Source organism: Mchenga conophoros, linkage group LG3 (genome assembly GCF_057382185.1).
Source record: "Mchenga conophoros isolate Kocher_MC1m ecotype Shallow Benthic linkage group LG3, M_conophoros_male_GT1.1, whole genome shotgun sequence".
NCBI lineage: Eukaryota > Metazoa > Chordata > Actinopteri > Cichliformes > Cichlidae > Mchenga > Mchenga conophoros.
The window spans coordinates 65,730,808-65,748,617 of NC_140528.1; the positions used below are offsets into that span (position 1 = coordinate 65,730,808).

General features: G+C 42.2%; 1 protein-coding gene across 6 annotated transcripts in view; it reads left to right on the forward strand.

Moving 5' to 3' along the window:
- The first annotated feature begins 674 nt into the window (after positions 1–674).
- Positions 675–17,810, forward strand: part of LOC146580163 (ubiquitin carboxyl-terminal hydrolase 46-like) — a 31,437-nt gene continuing 14,301 nt past the window's right edge. Inside the window, exons 1-8 of one of the 6 annotated variants that reach the window (XM_085266738.1) lie at positions 679–1,051; positions 1,169–1,208; positions 1,295–1,397; positions 1,488–1,603; positions 1,823–1,893; positions 1,997–2,119; positions 2,360–2,455; positions 3,258–3,386. In XM_085266738.1, the coding sequence (XP_085122864.1) occupies positions 1,187–1,208; positions 1,295–1,397; positions 1,488–1,603; positions 1,823–1,893; positions 1,997–2,119; positions 2,360–2,455; positions 3,258–3,386 (660 nt within the window). In that variant the 5' untranslated portion in view covers positions 679–1,051; positions 1,169–1,186. Of the gene's footprint in view, positions 1,209–1,294; positions 1,398–1,487; positions 1,668–1,822; positions 1,894–1,996; positions 2,120–2,359; positions 2,456–3,257; positions 3,387–17,810 lie in introns of those variants that run through there. The other 5 variants (XM_085266742.1, XM_085266741.1, XM_085266739.1 and 2 more) reach the window with 5 other exon arrangements.

Genomic DNA, 17,810 nt, shown 5'->3' on the forward strand with positions numbered 1-17,810 from the left:
ACATCGTATCTGAGATATCCATTGACTTTTATTGCAATGTTAATTCCTTGATGACTAAAATGAAAAGTCGAAAAATAAATAATTTTTCACAGAAACAAAAACTACTTCGTCTGATGTCTCTGTACAGCAAATGTAATGAAAATGAATGATGAAGGTGGCTCTGACAAATCAATAACGTTTACGGTTTTATCAAAGATAAATGTGTCATGATTCGGCTGTGTGGCAGGCAGGAGAGGACCCAAACTCAAACTCACGGGGAATAAACTCAGAGAGCACAGCTTTATTGCTGGAAAGACAGATCACGAGTACTACAAAACTAAACTGGGAAAAACTAAATATAAAGCTCACCAAGAAACACCGGGAGACTGACACACAGCATGAGGGAGAACGCGACACAGAACTGAGGGAGACGCAGACATAAATACGCAGAGGGTTAACGAGGGAAGTGGGAGCACACGGGGAACACAGGTGACACTGATAATCATAACAAGACACGGCAGGAGTGAACTCTACACTGACGGGAGACGGGCAAAGTAAAACAGGAAGTACACAGAGGTGAATGATGAAGGTGGCTCTGACAAATCAATAACGTTTACGGTTTTATCAAAGATAATATTGTTGACGCTTTATTTCTATGTTCTCTGCTGAAAACTTGCTCACTTCAGTGGCTCTTTGATTAAAATGCAGCAACAAGGCTCTCACTATGTTTTCAGCTATTCTTGATTTGAATATAAACTTTATGGAAGGAAACCGTCCAGGAGGTCACTGTAACAGGTGTCAAAATATATTTTACGTCGAAACTATGAAGACAAACAAGAAGGATCTACAGGTGTAAAGATGAGAGCAGGAGAGTTAAATATCCGGATATAAGAGCTACGTGACGGCAGAAAGCTGAAAACGCGTGCGTAGTGACAATTTCTTATGAATGCAGCCGTAGGTGTGGCGTCCAGCGAAAGAGAAAGTGAGTTGCTGCAAGGTTTGAAATAAGCAGAATTTCGGTTAAACAGCAGGAAGGTCTGTCAACGACACCGCCTGATTCTAAAAACTAGAGGTATATTAATTTTGTTTCTTTTTGTCTACCTTTAATTTTATAATCAGATCATGACTTTTTTTTAAAAATCTTTTGTAGTTTAAAGTAGGCTGTATGTAATGGGGTGATATTTTTTAGCACATCAAAGGAGCCACAATGGATGGCGTTAACCGTTCTGGTAAGACGCACAGCTGTATCTGCAAAGCCAGCATTTGATCCAAAAAGATAAAACTACGTGTGATACTTATTATCACTCTCCAACAGACAAAAGATTCCATGGGTTAGTAAACCAAGGAGCAACATGTTACTTGAACAGTGTTCTGCAGGTGTTGTTCATGACCTTAGACTTCAGAGAAGCAGTGCAAAGGTCTGTTACAGAATTTTATATTTTAAAAAAAGGAAAAGAAAAGCTCTATGTTTTGTGTTTGTTATGTTTAATTTATTTATTTTTAAATAGATACTCTGCAAACGGTGACAATGAATATATTGATCCACTTCTTGGAGACCTATTTACCACCTTAGCGAGTTCTAAAGGAGACACATGTCGGATCATAAAAAAACTGAACATCAGAGGTGCAGTATCTGTTATCAAGTCTAAGGAAACTTGAGAATGTAAAATTACACTTCGTGAACAATGGTAACTTGATATGATGTTTTGTCATAGCCACTTTAAGAATTTAAATTTTATGTCTTTCTGCTTTGGACTGATCAAGAATGAGTTAAACCAAACCTGAAAACCCAGCTGTACAGGAACTACATACATTATGTTTTTCTTTCTCCTCACAATCTCAGTAAATGAACAATGTGATGCTGCTGAGTACTTGGAGAAGATTTTAAGACAGACGGGACCTGAGGCTTCACAGGTAATTTCATTATCCTGTAGATGTTGTTTTAAGATGATCCCTGTACATTTATATAACTTTATTTCGGGCTTATCAGATGTCTCTGTATTTTTTGAACATTTAGATATTTAAAGGAGAGCTTACTCATCAGAATAGATGTAAGCATTTAAAACACACCACACACACCAGAGACCCATTCTGGAGTCTGCCTCTTAAAATGGAGCAAGACAATCAAGACTATAGTGTGGTAAGGAACCCACTGTAAACTCTGAAATGTGATTTTATTTGTTATTGAGTTGTATAAATAGGCCACTTACATAGCAGATGCCAAGTTAAGCATTTTATTATAACGATTTTGATCTTTTAAAATATAAAATAGAACACAATGTGTTGAGTATTGTAATATGTTGCAGTAAAGGAAATGTCCCAGGGGCCTGTGCTGATTAGAAGTGTGTTCAAGTGACATAATTTTTTCTTCTTTTTCCAGGAGAAAGGAGTTATTGATTTTTTCAAAAAAGTAGACATTTGTGGAGTAAACCAGCTGTACTGTCATCAGTGTGGAAAAAATGCTGATGCTGAAATAGTGAGTTACTAAGAAATACATGATTTATGCCCAAAGGCATTGGATTTAAGGTGATATGCACACTGGTGGTAATGGCTGATAATGCCAGTTCAGTGGGTGTGTGTGGTTTTTTTTATTGTTCAAGTGGATAGATTGATGGATGGATGGAGTTAAAAAGTAACTCCTGCGGTGGAGGAAAAGCTCAGGAACAGGTTCAGGGAAATCTATATACAGACAGATGGGGGAATAATTAAAACCAAGAAAATCACTGGGAAAACACAAGAGATTGCTACGGCCAGGGTTACACTAATGTGTGTCAATACAACAGTCCAGCGATGAGAAACTCTGAACCACCATCTTAAACAGTGGCCAGCAGACTGCCAGATAATGAGCCTTGGGTGTAGGATTGTCAGCAGGTGGTAGACATTGAGACCATGCCAGGGAAAATTTGTCCTGGCCATCTATTTTTTTTAAATCTTTTTATATCTCTATTCCGATCTCTTGTGTTCTGTACAGAAAAATAGTGTTTGACAAAATCAATCAATCAATCAATCAATAAGTAAATAAAGGAATCTTAAACAAAACTTTGAATTACATTTGAACTGTATGTAAACATAGTCCCCTGTTCAGCTGCTCAGCAACTCAAGGTTTGACAGTCACCAATATTTAGTGTCATTTTGGGGCTTTATTTTGTTTTGTTTTCCACAGAAACAGTTTCCCTTTTTAAAACTGAATAATTTTGAAACATGTCATATAAACATTATATTTTTATGTAGGTTCTGATAATTATTCATCTTTATTTTGGTGCATCTGCATTAATTAGGAAACGGGAATGAGCCATGATCCAGAAGTTCTGACTCTGCTGTTGAAGAGATATAAGTTTGACCACAGTTGCAGGCGCTATGTTAAAATAAATTGTAAAGTGAGGATTCCTGACATCCTACAAATAAAGGTATGTCACAAGACAGAATATTCAATTGATGTAATTTTCATTTTTTTAATTTCTCATTGTATTTTAAATGTTTTTGTATAATTTATGTTTTATTTGTTTTAGAGCTTTATTCATTTTGTTCATTTTTAACTGTTTTTCTGTTTAATGGGATATTCTGCCAGGCTGCATGCTTTAAAGACTCAAGATTGGCTCATTTATACAATTAGGTAGTCTTATAAAAGGCTAAAAGAGCTAATGTGCTGCTGGGGGACAGGCTGCCAAGGGTCAATCGGCACTTGTGGTGTAGAGCTGCAGGTGTAATGATTAAGAAGGCCTACATAGGACTGGGTAGAGAAGCAAACTCAGGGAGAGAACAGAAACAGGAACACAAAGTGGATGTCTGCAAGAGACAGTGCTGTAGTTTCCTGTCATTACCCTTCAACTTGCTTTACACTGTTCAGGGAAAGTGCTCCTGCACTGGGTGACACCACTGACTACAATGGTTACTGGGAGAGAGGCTTGAGGCTCACCCAGTAACCATCTTAGTAGCTAATGGACCAACCATGAAGGTGCTATTGGAGGGAAAACGCTGCAGTCATAGGACCAGGGCTGGACTGGTAATCTGATTATTGAGCATTTTGCCTGGACTTTTGAGCTGATGGGCTGGTTTGATTTACCACCACTGGTTGGTTTACCATCACCAGTTTGTCCGTCTGTATCTGAAAGTTACACAGGATCTTAGCTCGCACATTTTCAACCACCCTAGGGGGCATCTCCCGTTTTGACGTCGGGACTTCCAGACCATATTCGGTACAGATGTTCTTATATAGTATGCAGGCCTCTGGATATGGCTTTCCATGTATGCCCTGCCTGTTAGCATCTTGGCGTCTTGTCTGGTATGGTAGATGCCAGCCTCTATGGATCTCGTGCTCAGAGCATGTTCCTGTGCTGTCATAATTAGTGTCTCTTTGCTGTCTTTCAGTTGAGCTTTGACCAGCCACACTGTTAGGATTTATGGATGTCAGCCACTTCCTCTATCTGCCGGTGGTACATATAATGCCTATCCTATTATTACTAAGTGTTATAAAGTCATATAAGATAGTATTAAGTGGACACAGCCCTGAAAAATAAAGGCATTAGACTATGTGTCCTGAATCTACAGAATCTACAGAATGCTGTAGACTCTTGCTCATGCTTGCCTGGGAAAAAGTAGATAACAGGGGACCATCTCTAATGGAAAATTACTGAGACACTGTTGTTTAGACTAGAGTGGGACGCCCTGCAATTAAACTGTTATTGGCACACCACCATTTTGAGATCCGTGGCAATGTGTCATGAAGGACGCATCTCCCTTCTACGACTAATGTGAAAGAGAAAAAAAGCATTAAATGGCCTACTGAGCAGTGTTTTGTCTTCCATCGGATGCCTCTGAGGAATCAAAAGAACTCGGTGAAGGGTTCATATTTAACAGTTCCTGATGAAGGCTCTTAGGGTCCTGTTGATTTTATACAGTTCTAGGCATTGCAGGATCCAGGTGTGAGACATCAAGTCATGGACTTCTTGTAATCAATCCAAGCAGTGCACAGGTTGGTCAGTCTAGTCTTGCAGTCTAGGTTGAGAGATTGGTCTGCTAGTTGCTGGTTTTTTTGCACCGCTCGTATTCTTACCAATTCCTTTCTGTGCTTCGCTCATGTATATGTATATAGTTTTGTCACTATTCATCATAGGCAAGTTTATTTGTATAGGCAAGTTTATTTGTATAGCACAATTCAACAACAAGGTGATTCAAAGTGCTTTACAGAGACATTAGAAACAAAAACAAATAAAAAGCATGATTTAAAATTTATTAAAACAAGCAAACAAACTAACTAACTAATTAACAAACAAACAAACAAACAAAACAGTATATAAAATCAAAACAGATAAAATCAGAACAATAGATAAAATCAGTAGTTAAAATGTTAGCTTTGAAATTTAAGCTTAAAAGTGTGGTTTGGTGCTTTATTCAAATGCAGCTGAGAATAGGTGAGTCTTCAACCTAGATTTAAATAAACTGAGTGTTTCAGCTGATCTGAGGCTTTCTGGGAGTTTGTTCCGGATATAAGGAGGATAAAAGGTGAATGCAGCTTCTCCGTGTCTGGTTCTGACTCTGGGAACTGATAAAAGACCGATCCAGATGACCTGAGGGATCTGGAAGGTTCATACTGCGTCAGGAGGTCACTGATGTATTTTGGTCCTAAACCATTCAGAGCTTTATAGACCAGCATCAGAACTTTAAAGTCTATCCTCTGACGGACAGGCAGCGAGTGTAAAGACACTATGATGCCTGGCAGGACCTTCTATGTGGTACTGAGGCAGGTTATTGGCTGGTAGTTGGATGAGACCAGTCCAAATCTTCATCCCGGAGACCCTTTCTTGGATATCTGCGCCACTTTGATGGTTACCGGATCTTACTGGTTACTGTGATCTGCTCTTAGATCCACTAGCCACTCTGGCCTTGATGGTGCTGTTCCCATATTCTTCCCTTGCCACTGAGAGTACACCACGGCTGGTTCTGTGGAGAACAACTTGTTTATTCTCCTACCTTCTGTCTCTCTGGTGTACCTCTTCAAGCAGCTGGCAGAGGCTGTGAGTCTTTGCTTGGCAGTTTCCAAGGCCTCAGGTATAGACAGCTTGCTATACTTCTTAGGCACCTTCTTCATCGCACCTTTCTGCAGCTCTGATAGTTGGCTAACCTCCCTCTGTGTTACCTTAATCTTGGCCTATAATCTCCTTCTCCATGGAGGGTACTGCTCCTTGCCGCTGTTTAACTGATAGCCAAACATCTTACTGATCACTGCTGCCGTGGTGTAGATCAGCTGGTTATTCAGTAATGGTCGTGGTAGGTCTCATCCATACTGCTGCACTCACATCATCTAGTAGATCTTCTGAGGGTACTTCACGTAGTCTAGGTAATTGGTTAATCTGGGTGACTTCCGAGTCAGTATGGCTTTATATTTATCTATCTTGCTTATGTCTGAAGTACACTTGGTATTCAGTCTGTATCCAGTAAGGGTCCAAGGCTAGCCAATATTAATAAAACACTAGTTGAAGCTGTCACCTGTGTTGTGATTTGGGGCAGGGGCGTTGTTACGTCCCTCTGCAGCCACTAATCTGCTCAGTGTGTTCAGCTGGTGCTAATTGACCACACCTAGTCAGGTGTGGATAAAAGCATACCTGAGGCATGCGTCCAGGGAGCTCACTAGTCTTTGCCTTGGTGGTACCAGCCATTTGAGCCAACCTGCTATGCCATTTTAATATAAAACCTCTTCTCACCCATACTCTGGTATTCATCTCCTTTTTTATGTTGCAGCTTTTGAGCCAGGTTGTAACATAAGTGGGGGCTCGTCCGGGATATTTGGACATTTTAGTGGAGACTGAATGTCAGTTTGTTTTGCTTTTAAGTGGGTGAGTGGTGGTGTTCACTGTAATTGAGCAACGTCCCTTTAGTCAGTGTGTTTCAGCTGGGTGGCTGTGCTGCCCTTCCAGCGAAGCACTTGTTTGTTGTTTTGCTTTGTTGTTTTAATTTGTTGTGTTTGGTGGTTATCCTGGGTGGGGGTACGCTTCGGAGTTTGGTAGGAGACTATATCTCTGGTCTGCTGCCTGCTCTCGAGTTCGCGTTTAAAGTTGCCTCGAGCCTGGTACACCACTGAAGACTAGGGTAGGTAAAGTTAGGGTTTTGTTGTTTTTAGTGTTTTAGGCTGGGAGTTGCACATAGTAAATCAGTGGCACCAAACTTGGTAGGAGGTTTGAGACCATTCATGATTATGGTCTGTAGCTGAGGCAGGTAGGCTGTTTTTAAGTTGGTGTTGTGTGTACACCATGTGTGTGCATATGTCAGTGTTGATGGATGCTAATGAGATCCTTGTGAGGTGAGTGTTTTGTGCTGTGACCTTTAGTGTTGTGGGGAATATGGCTATTTTGTTAGATCACTTGTGAGTAGGGATGGGTACCGGTGTCTACTACCGTTTATGTCAGAACCGGTGCCATCATGGCACCGGTTCTGACATAAACGGTAGTAACCAGACCGAAAAGCAGCGCACATTTCGGTGCTTTATTTCGGTGCTTTTTTTTCGTGAGCTGTGATACACTTTAGATTCTAGCCAATCATTTTACGTTTCCGAGGATAGTAGGCGGGGCCAGGTACGTACGTTCTTTTAGAGCAGAGCTACAGATTAAAAATGCCCAAGGAGAAGCGGTCAAAAGTCTGGCTGTACTTCACAGCAAAATATGCAAACTCAGCAGCCTGCAACAAGTGCTTTAAGCTGATACTGTGATGCTGTCAAAGGAAGTAACACCTCAAATCCGATGAAACACCTGGCGATGCATAGCATTTTTTTTAAAGCCGAGAAATGCTCCGTATTTGATAGCTTGCTGCGAGACCTCACACCGAGCGCATCTACTGCGGGTGGGTTGCCTGTTATCGGACCCGGAGTTAGCAACATCCACCAAAAACACAAAGAGTAGAGTCCTGGCCCCTAGCCCTGCCAGTGTAGCAGAAATGATGACGGATGATGATGGCAGCAGCAGCCGTTCTTCTCTGCGTGAGTAGCTTAATGTTGTTCGTGTGTAATTTACATTGAGTAGGCTAACCACGTTATTACATTAATGCATGTAAGGTGAACTAGCAAACACCGTTGTAGTTACATGCAGCTGTCTACTTGTTAGATGGCAGATACTCCCTTCACCCTGGCCAAAAAGGCTAAAATGACCAAAGAAAAAGTGGAAAACAGTTAAACATGAGAGGTTTTTGGACAAAGTTTGTGCTTTTTCCATTGTTTAAGCACTGCTTCCAGCCAAGAGTGATACCATATATGCCCCATAGCTGCAGAAAAGGCTAACATTGTTATCTTTTTTTTTTTTTTTTTTTTTTTTTTGTCCCGTTTGGATCTATAGCCATCAGAATTGTTGTCTTAAGGCCAAGAAAGATGCCAAGCGGATTTATTTTATCAAGTGGATCATCGTGGCCTTGCCATATTGGTCCATTTGATTGACCTTTATTATAATTATGAGTTTATTTTATTTTCAGTTGTTACAAACGGGACAGACATGACTGTGGGATAGGACAGGGGGAAAGAATGAAAGAGAGGGAGAGAAAGAAAACCAAAGGGGAGAAGAGACAGTGAGAAGGGGGGGAAGAGAGAAAAAACAAACAAACAAAAAAAACAAAACACCTGGATCACCTGTATGGAGAGAAAAAAAAACAGAAGAGAGAGCAAACAACAAAGAGCAACATAATAAGAAAAAAAAAAAGCACCATCACAATAAACTAGCTAGCAATAGATATCAATAGTTACTAAATAATAAACGATATTGTGCAGCACGCAAGATAGACAGCGCACAATGTGCTTTGAGGCAGCAGCCAAGAAAGCTGTAGTCCACGTCTGTGAATACCCATGCGTACACCTGTGTGCATACCTGTGTGGATCAGCATGCTTGCATTCCAAAGGTTTCTCCATGTAATGATCTGCTAGGGAGTGTGGGGAGCCACAGCCCTGTCCTCTATGGTATGAAGCAGGTATGGAGGAGATCAAAACTCCAGACATCCAGAGGCCCCCAGAGCACAAGAGACCAAGGAAGATCCACAGAGGGGCAGCCGCGCCACTGTTCTAGTAAGAGCTGAGGAGAGTCCCAGATGAGGGCTCATTCAGCAGCCGCGGAGCAGAAGCCAGGGGGAGCTGCAGTGACCTGCCCGTGAGCTCCGCCGGCAGCCAGCTGTGCCTGAGTGACCGAGCCCCAGGCCGAGAGGCCGGGGGCACCCCACCTCCGAAATGGCCCGAGCGAGCCCCAATAAGCGGCCGCCAAGGAGTGAGCCGGTGTGTACCCGGACGCCCACCCCCAGACACAAAGAACCACCAACGCACCGACACCTGAGGGAGTCCGCCACCGGCAGGGGAAGTGGTGGTGGGTGGAGATAGGCCCTCCAAGGTTTGGAGGCCTGAGATGTCCCCAGAGAGGTGGCGTCTGATACCCAACCTGACATATAGACACAGACATACAGGCACACACAGACACAAACATCCATTCCCACCCTCATGCTCTCATATGCACTTACACCACACTCAACTGACGTGGAGACAGACATAAAGAGACGCTGTATACACGATCACACTCCCCAAGCGTACTCTACCAACCGGGTCTAGGTACCCTTGCCCCTGGAGGGGGGAACTGCACCCAGACCCAGGTGGTGTTACCCTTTTCCCTGCGGTGGGGAGAGGCAGACCGCCCCGACTCCGCAGCAGCAGGGAGGCCCCACACCCCAGACCGCAGTCGGACGGCCAACTCCTCCTACTAGCCCTCCCGCTCCAGCAGGCCGCAGAGAATGGGGGTGAGAGAAGACTCCAAACCTCCCTCCACCCGCTCATTGTAGTGTTGATGTATGTGTGTTCTAAGGTGCAATTAAAACCCAGGAGGGCATGGAGCTACCTGCCAGAGAGCAGCAGGTAAGCGCATAGTCCCTCCTGCTAGCCCTCAATGTCTACGTGTATTTAAAATTGAGAGGTGGGCAACGATGCCAGGGGTGAGGTGTACACCTTGATGGTAACTTGGACTCCGTGTATCGTGCCCACCCCCAAGAACCTATATGTATGTGTAATGAGGGTGTGAGTAATGTGAATGTCTAAGTTGTGGGATAAAATTGAGGCAGAGGCAGCCAGAAGGGGACAGAGGGGGGGGGTAGCCTCCTCTGCACCCTGGTGACATACCCCTACTCCAAGGCCCTGCATGTGTGGGTGGTTGTGGTGGAGCGGGAAGAGGGAGGCAGCTGGAGATGGGGAGGGAAGGAAGGGAGGGGCAGGTGACCCCTCCCTGGGGCCAGCTCCCCCGCTGACCCCAGTAGGCACTCCCATACTCTGCGACCCACCAGGGAAAGGGGGCCCAGGCCCATCCAGACCGGGGCCCAGCGCAGCAGCGCCCCCCGGCCCCACAGAGCCCGGGACAGTCCACCCAACCCCACCACAGAGAAAACTGCACCCACCCCCCCATCCACTCATCTTCCAGATTACATGAGACGATAGACGCCCAGGCTGAGATCTTCCTCCACCTCTCCTGTATCTCCCCCTCCTGCAGAGAGTTCCTGAGGAGAGGAAAGCTCCTGCAAGGTGTGACAGTCTCCCCCACCAGTTGAAGAGCCCCCCAGGTGACTCGACACACCGGTGGCACCATGCGCCAGGGAAGGGCCCCCATGCACCCACCCGCCCACAACCCCGGCAACACACAAACCAGGACCCAAGGCTCCGAGGCCCGACCAGGGCCCCAGCCCAGAGACGGAGCGCCCCCAGAACCTCACGCCCATCCCGGACCCACCCAGGGGCAGACAGGCTACCAGGTCAGTAACCCACGTCCGTCAGCACAGACCCTCCCCTAGCCCCGCTGCACGCAGCCACGAGGAAACAGTCAGAAAAGAGCCCCCAACCGGACATGACCGCTATCCCGGGTTGGGCCCCCCAAGGAAGATGTCTCCGGGGAACCCCCCGACGCCCTAAGCCTGTCCCTACCCCCACACCAATCACAACGTTGAAGGCGGGACCAAACTATGACCCCCCCACCCCCACTAGGTGATGGAGCTGATCAAAGGAGCCCAGAGCAATTGATCTGATGTGGTGGTAGAGGCTGTATCAAGACTAATGTAATCTAATAGATAATTTCTATATTGGTTAGAATTAAGATTGTTTTTATTTTTCCAGTTCATGAGGACAGTTTTCTTGGCTATGCATAGGGCAATGAAAACCATATGGGCTATATTCTTTTCTGAAGTGACATTATCTAAGCTGCCCAACAAACACACTAAGGGGGAAGTTGGAATGTTACATTTCAGACACTTTGATAAGTCTTCACATACCTCGCGCCAAAACTTCTGCACTGGTGGACAGAACCAAAGAGCGTGGATGTAATTGTCTGGTGTATTGCCTTGACAGTGTGAGCAGTTGTTGGAAGATGTAAAGCCCATCTTGAACATCCGATGACCTGTATAGTGCACTCTATGTAGTATTTTGTATTGTATTAATTGCAGACTGGGGTTTATAATCAATTTAAAGGTTTTTAAGCATACCTGAGACCAGAATTTTTTGTCTAAACTGACTGATAAATCTGCTTCCCACTTTGCAATAGGAAGGGATATTGATTCATCTAATTTAGAAAGTGTTCTGTATATTTTAGATAGTAATTTGGGGGATTTAAGAGTAAGGAAATGTGCCGCACTTGGTGGTGTTTGTAATTCAACTTGACTGAGGTTAAATTTCTTTTTTATTATGGATTTAATTTGTTGATATTCTAAAAATCTTTTCTTGTTGATCCCATATTGTGCAACTAGTCTGTCAAATGGGATAAATTCTGTTCCCTCTAATATATGTTCTAAGTATTTAATTCCTTTACAACTCCATTCTGGGAAATTAATCATATTATTGTTTTGTAATATGTCAGGGTTATTCCAGATAGGTGTACGTTTGCATGGGATTAGTGAAGACTCCGTTATTTTTAGAAACTCCCACCATGCTGTCAGAGAGAAGCTGATGTTGATACTTTTAAAGCATTCATGTCTTTTGATGTTTGAGCTAATAAATGGTAGGTCTGAAATCTCTAGATCCTTGCATAGTGCCTGTTCAGCATCTAGCCAGGGCTCATCTAAGAAGGTATGTTTTGACCATTCTGAGATGAACGGAAGCCTGTTGGCTAAGAAGTATTGGTGAAAATTAGGCAGATCTAATCCTCCTCTATCCTTGGTTCTTTGTAGCGTTTTTAAGCTGATACGCGGGGGTTTATCTTTCCAAAGGAATTTGGAAATATATGAATCCAGAGATCTGAACCAATCTTGTGATGGTTTGTTAGGGATCATCAAAAATAAGTTATTTATTTTTGGCAAGATCATCATTTTTATAGTGGCGACCCTTCCCATGAGTGATATGGGTAAAGATTTCCATCTAGTCAGATCGCCTTCTACTTTCTTTAGAAGTGGGATGTGGTTTAATTTAGTTAAGTCTGAAAGCTTAGGAGAAACATTAATACCTAAATATTTAATATTTCCGGATTGCAGTGGGGCAGAGGAAGAATTATGGAAGGAGCAGTTAATGGGGAGAACTGTAGATTTTGGCCAGTTAATTGAATAATCTGAAACTCTTGAAAACCAGTTTATTAGAGTAATTACCTCAGAGAGGTTGGTTTGTGTGTTTTGCAGAAAAAGCAACACATCATCCGCATAGAGACTGATTTTATGTTCTATGTTCTTACATATTATGCCCTTAATTGTTGTAGCCTGTCTAAATGCTGCTGCTAGAGGTTCGATAAAAATTGCAAAAAGTGAAGGGGAGAGTGGGCATCCCTGTCTGGTGCCCCTCAGGAGACAGAAGCTGGAGGATGTCTGGTCATTTGTTCTGATACGAGCTGTTGGGGAATTGTATAATATTCTTATCCAGTTTATAAAAGAGTTTCCAAAACCAAATTTGTGTAAAGTTGCGAATAAAAATTTCCAGTTAACTCTGTCAAATGCTTTTTCTGCATCTAGAGATAATATTATGGTTTCGATGTTTTTATTGTATGAGTAGTCTATTAAATTAAGTAATCTACGAGTGTTTGTTGAGGAGTGCCGACCTTTTATGAAACCAGTTTGGTCAGGATGAATTAAGAGGGGGGTTATTTTCTCTAATCTCTTTGAGAGAGCTTTTCAGATTATTTTAAGGTCTACATTTAAAAGAGAAATTGGACGATAGCTTGAGGGAAATAAAGGGTCTTTGCCTGGTTTTAGCAGGAGACTAATGTTGGCAGAATTCATATTTGGTGGTAGTCTGCCATTTTCCTCGATTTCCTGCAACATTCTGTGGAATACTGGTGCCAGAATTGTCCATAATTCTTTGTAGAATTCTGCAGGGAAGACTCCAAAGACTCCATTATACTCACCATGTCTCCTGATTTTCCTGTGTCCTCCTCTTCTGTCATCCAGGAAGAGGCTGCCCTCCACAGGAACAGCCACTTACAGCACCTGGCATGAGTTTCTTTTAGGTCCTTAATTTCTCCTCTGGCTTTCCTGTTCACTGAATGTCCCTTAGACTCCTCTTCTAATTGTTTCAATTTCTGTTCACATCTCTCTCCTTCAGTTTTTAACACCAAGCTCAGAGCTATTTTATCACCCAGCCCTTTCTGTTGGGATGTAATAAGTTTGCTTACCTCAACTTCCATCGCTTGGCACTCCTTCTCTGCTGATTTTAATACTCCAGGGGAAGCCAAACGAATAGCTTTCTTAAGCTGTTCAAGCTGATCCTTCAGAGGTTTGCATCCCCTTTTCCCACTAGGTGTCGCACCCGAGCTGTCAGCCATTCTCTGAAACACAGACTTACCTCTTCCAATGGCGTTGGTCGACTCCACCTTCTAGGTCTAGGTCACCCAGACACGCTTAACTTTCGGTTTCAGTCTTCGTCTCGCTGTTCTCGCAACCACTGGCTCCTCTTCCCCTGCTCGGTGACACACAAAGTTTAACCCAGCACTTTAGACGCTGTCCTCGCGTTCTCAAGCGTTGACACTCAATCAAAATTATTCGCCCTCAAAGTGTTAATATATGACACCAGCAACCCTTATGCGCAACGCGCTCACCTCCGTATACTTACCTCTCCAATAGTTCCTCGGATTAGTGTTTTTCGTTTTTTCATTTATTTTAAACCCATTAACGGCGCTGCGCGTCCCTTATATACTTTACAGCAACACACCCTCAAGCGTCCCTCAACTTGTCCCGTACTAATAAATCTAAAACCAAGAAATCACCTTTATGTCATTATGTCAAAGCTTTCTCCATTTTGCACAGCCTGCCACATGTTTAACAAAAAAATCGCTGCCCGAGAAGGCTCCCACATATCAAGGTGGTCGTTCTCACAAATTTCCATCAGACCCTAAAATAAACAAAAACAACGACCCAGGCAGGCTTCCAGTTCAGCCTCCTCAATTTCTATGCACACCGAAAACTCATGGGGAGATTCTTCTGTCTCCCCGTGTCCTACACAATTCACCTCCAAATGATCCCCTACAATTGAAATTTCAGTGTGGAATGACGCAGAGATTAACATTCCCTTATTTATTTACTATATGTAACCTGAATTTTTCTCTCTCTTATCAAATAACAAAGGTTATCTTTAAAATTTGTTATTGAACTACTAATTAAGTTGCTTTTTATGGTATCAGTGGTAAACTACCCCTAAAAAGTCCACTTTATTGCGTGTTCATTGAGTTACTTCTATTAAGGCTATTTAACAAGTTCAATTTACACATACTCATTAATCTGTCACGCTTATTAGTGGCTCATGGTTGCTTAAAGCCTATGTCTGACTTGACCACAGAGTTAGAGCATCATTCAATCCTCTCAGGATGACCACTCCACTTACTCTGCATCCAGTCAGCTCATGAATTAACAACACTTGCAGACTGTAACCCTTTTTATTAACATCACCCTTTTATTTTTTGTTTATGCCTTCAAATCCACCTTAAATCTTCTTACCTAAACGTTGGTTTTAAACACAAACAATTCTTATATTCTACTTTGAAACGCTGTCACCATTCATATATTTACAATGTTATTATATACTAAGCCAGCATTTTAATCGCAGACATTTATCCACATTTGCAAACAATAGTTATAGAGCTGAATAACACACAAAACCGAAAGCATAGTCCTCTCATGCGCTCTGCATCAGCTGCCTCATTTGCATGCACACACACTCTTCATCTAAGAATAGCAGCAGGCAGTCAGTGCATTGCTGACTCGACCCACAGAGATCTCTCACACCAAATTTTCTTATTCTATATTACAACGACGTCTTATATTTACAACCACTGTCAGATCTGTCAGCTTTAGCGCCTACACAATTTCGACAAATTTAAAATAACCGCCCAGCGGATAAACTCCCTGAGTTTTTTGCGACCAATTAACCAGTATCAGACTTTACTGTTTCTGGCCTCATCTCTAAAATCCCTAACTCAATTTAAAAGCGTCCACCAACCCAAACTTTGCCTGAAACTCTATTTTTGGCGTTTCACAGCCAAGGCTTACCCTGAAGTTTTAAGTTAAAGTTACACGCCCGAAGTCCACTTCTGCTGGCCAAAAAAGCGCAGATACCGTTCCAAACGGTTCCGGTTCCCGGTTCCCGGACGAGCCCCCAAAATGTTAAGGTTCAAAAATTGAGAAAGGGTACAAGAGGTGATCGAAAAATAACCACACTGGTCCGGCCGGGTGAAGTCAAACGAAGATTTTAATTCACACGTGGGAAGATCACTGGAAACAGCAATTGATCTTCGACTTACTAAAGCACAAACAATTATTTTATAACATCAGGGTTTGTTTACTGACGCCCCTTCATGCGTCACAGGTACATTTTATACATAGATCAGATCAACACCACAATGACTTTTAACCCAGAAGATCATCTTCTATTTTCATGGCTGGTACTTTCCGTTCTTATCTTAAAGTGAATTGTTCCTCTTTCTTGTCGAGACATAACTAATCTCTCCTCTAAATAAATCTAACTAATGTGTGTGTATGTGTTGACCTCACATGCTCTTTGTGTCACCTCTTCACCTACTAACTGTCTGTGTCTCGTCCTCAAATGCTTTTCTCAATTCACCTGTTGCACTTCTGACCTTTCACTAGACCAGAAGCTCACTGAGACTATGTGTATGTCTTCTACTAAATAAATGTTTTAACCAAGAACCTCTACTAAAACCTTAATATAAAATGATCTGATATATAAGTGTTTTGTAAGCATGTATTGCAATTCCTTCTATGGCTCCAAGTCACTTGCACAATAGATTGTCCGGACATCGCGCCGAACAAAGCTTCCAACCCCCAATTAATTGACCGAGCTCCAACTCTTTAATAAGCACAGATATGCATTGTGTATAAAATAGTCATAACTGCACCTGAAATACAAAGTCAACATAATAACTGTATGCATAACATCTTAAGGCCATCTTAAAGCTATCTGTTACATTGTTAAAGCAATGATCATACTGCAGATTATATTATGCTGGTCAAATACTTTTTGTTCATCCCCACAACCTGGAGCCTTATTATTGGGCATACTTATCAGGGCTTCCTGGAATTCACTTGGTGTCAGTGGCGAATCCAGTTCCATTGCTTGACTGTCTAGTAATTTTGGGAGAGTTACGTTGTCAAGAAACAGATCAATTTCATTTTTAGATGGGTTTATTTGTGGTGAGTATAAAGTTTCATAGAAATCCCTAAAAATGTTGTTTATTCTTCCAGGGTCATATATTGTGTTCCCCGATAAATCTTTAGCAGCACATATAGTTGTTTTTTCTTTATTTATTTTTAACTGGTTAGCTAGAAATCGACCTGATTTGTTATTGTGTTCAAAGTTCTGCAAGCGAAGTCTTTGTATGAGGAATTGTGTTTTTTTTATTAATAGTTTCATTTAATTCTAGTTTTGTTTTGCATATTTTGTTCAATGTTTCCTGATCTTGGTCGCGCGCGTAGGCTTCTTCTAATGATTTGATGGTTTTTTCTAATTCCTGAATATTTTTGTTTTCTTCTTGTGTGATGAGAAAGAAATTATTTTACCTCTCATCACAGCTTTCCCTGCTTCCCATAGAACAGAAGCAGATATTCCGGGAGTGTCATTAAGGTCTAAATATGAAGTCCATTCCTTTTTAAAATATTTAATAAAGTCTTCATCTTTAAGCAGTGATGTATTAAATCTCCAGTTTTTACTTGGCGTAGTATTATTCTTGTGCATTAGTTTTAAAGATACAGGAGCATGATCGCTGACAGCTATAGGATGAATCTCAGTGTCTGAAATGTCGCTCAGTAGTGAGTTGCTGACCAAAAAATAATCCAGATGAGAGTAAGAGTGATGAACATGCGAGAAAAAAGTATATTCCTTACTGTTGGGGTGAAGGGAGCGCCATGCATCGCGAAGGCCAAAGTCGCTCATATACTGTTTGATTATATTTGTGGATTGCCAATTGCGCTGAGTTCCTGTTGTGTTGAGCCTATCCATTTCTTCATTTAGTCCAAGGTTGAGGTCACCGCCAAGAATGAGTGTGCAATCGAGGTGTTCAGAGAGTGCACTAAAAAATCCGTGGAAGAATGAGGGTTCATCAACATTTGGACCATATATACTTACAATACATAGTTTTTTGTTCAATATTGATAGTTTAATAATTAGAAATCTACCCTCTGGATCTATAACTGTATCGAGTACTGTAAAATTAACATTTTTATGTATTAAAATTGCTACTCCCCGTTGTCTAGAATTATAACAGGCTGCAAACACGTTAGGAAACTCAGGTGTTTTAAGTTCGTTTAAACCTGTGACAGGTCTGTGAGTTTCTTATAATAAAACAACATCTGCCTGTAGTTTTGTAAGCTGGTTAAATATCTTTAACCTCTTTCCTCTGGTGCCAGCTCCA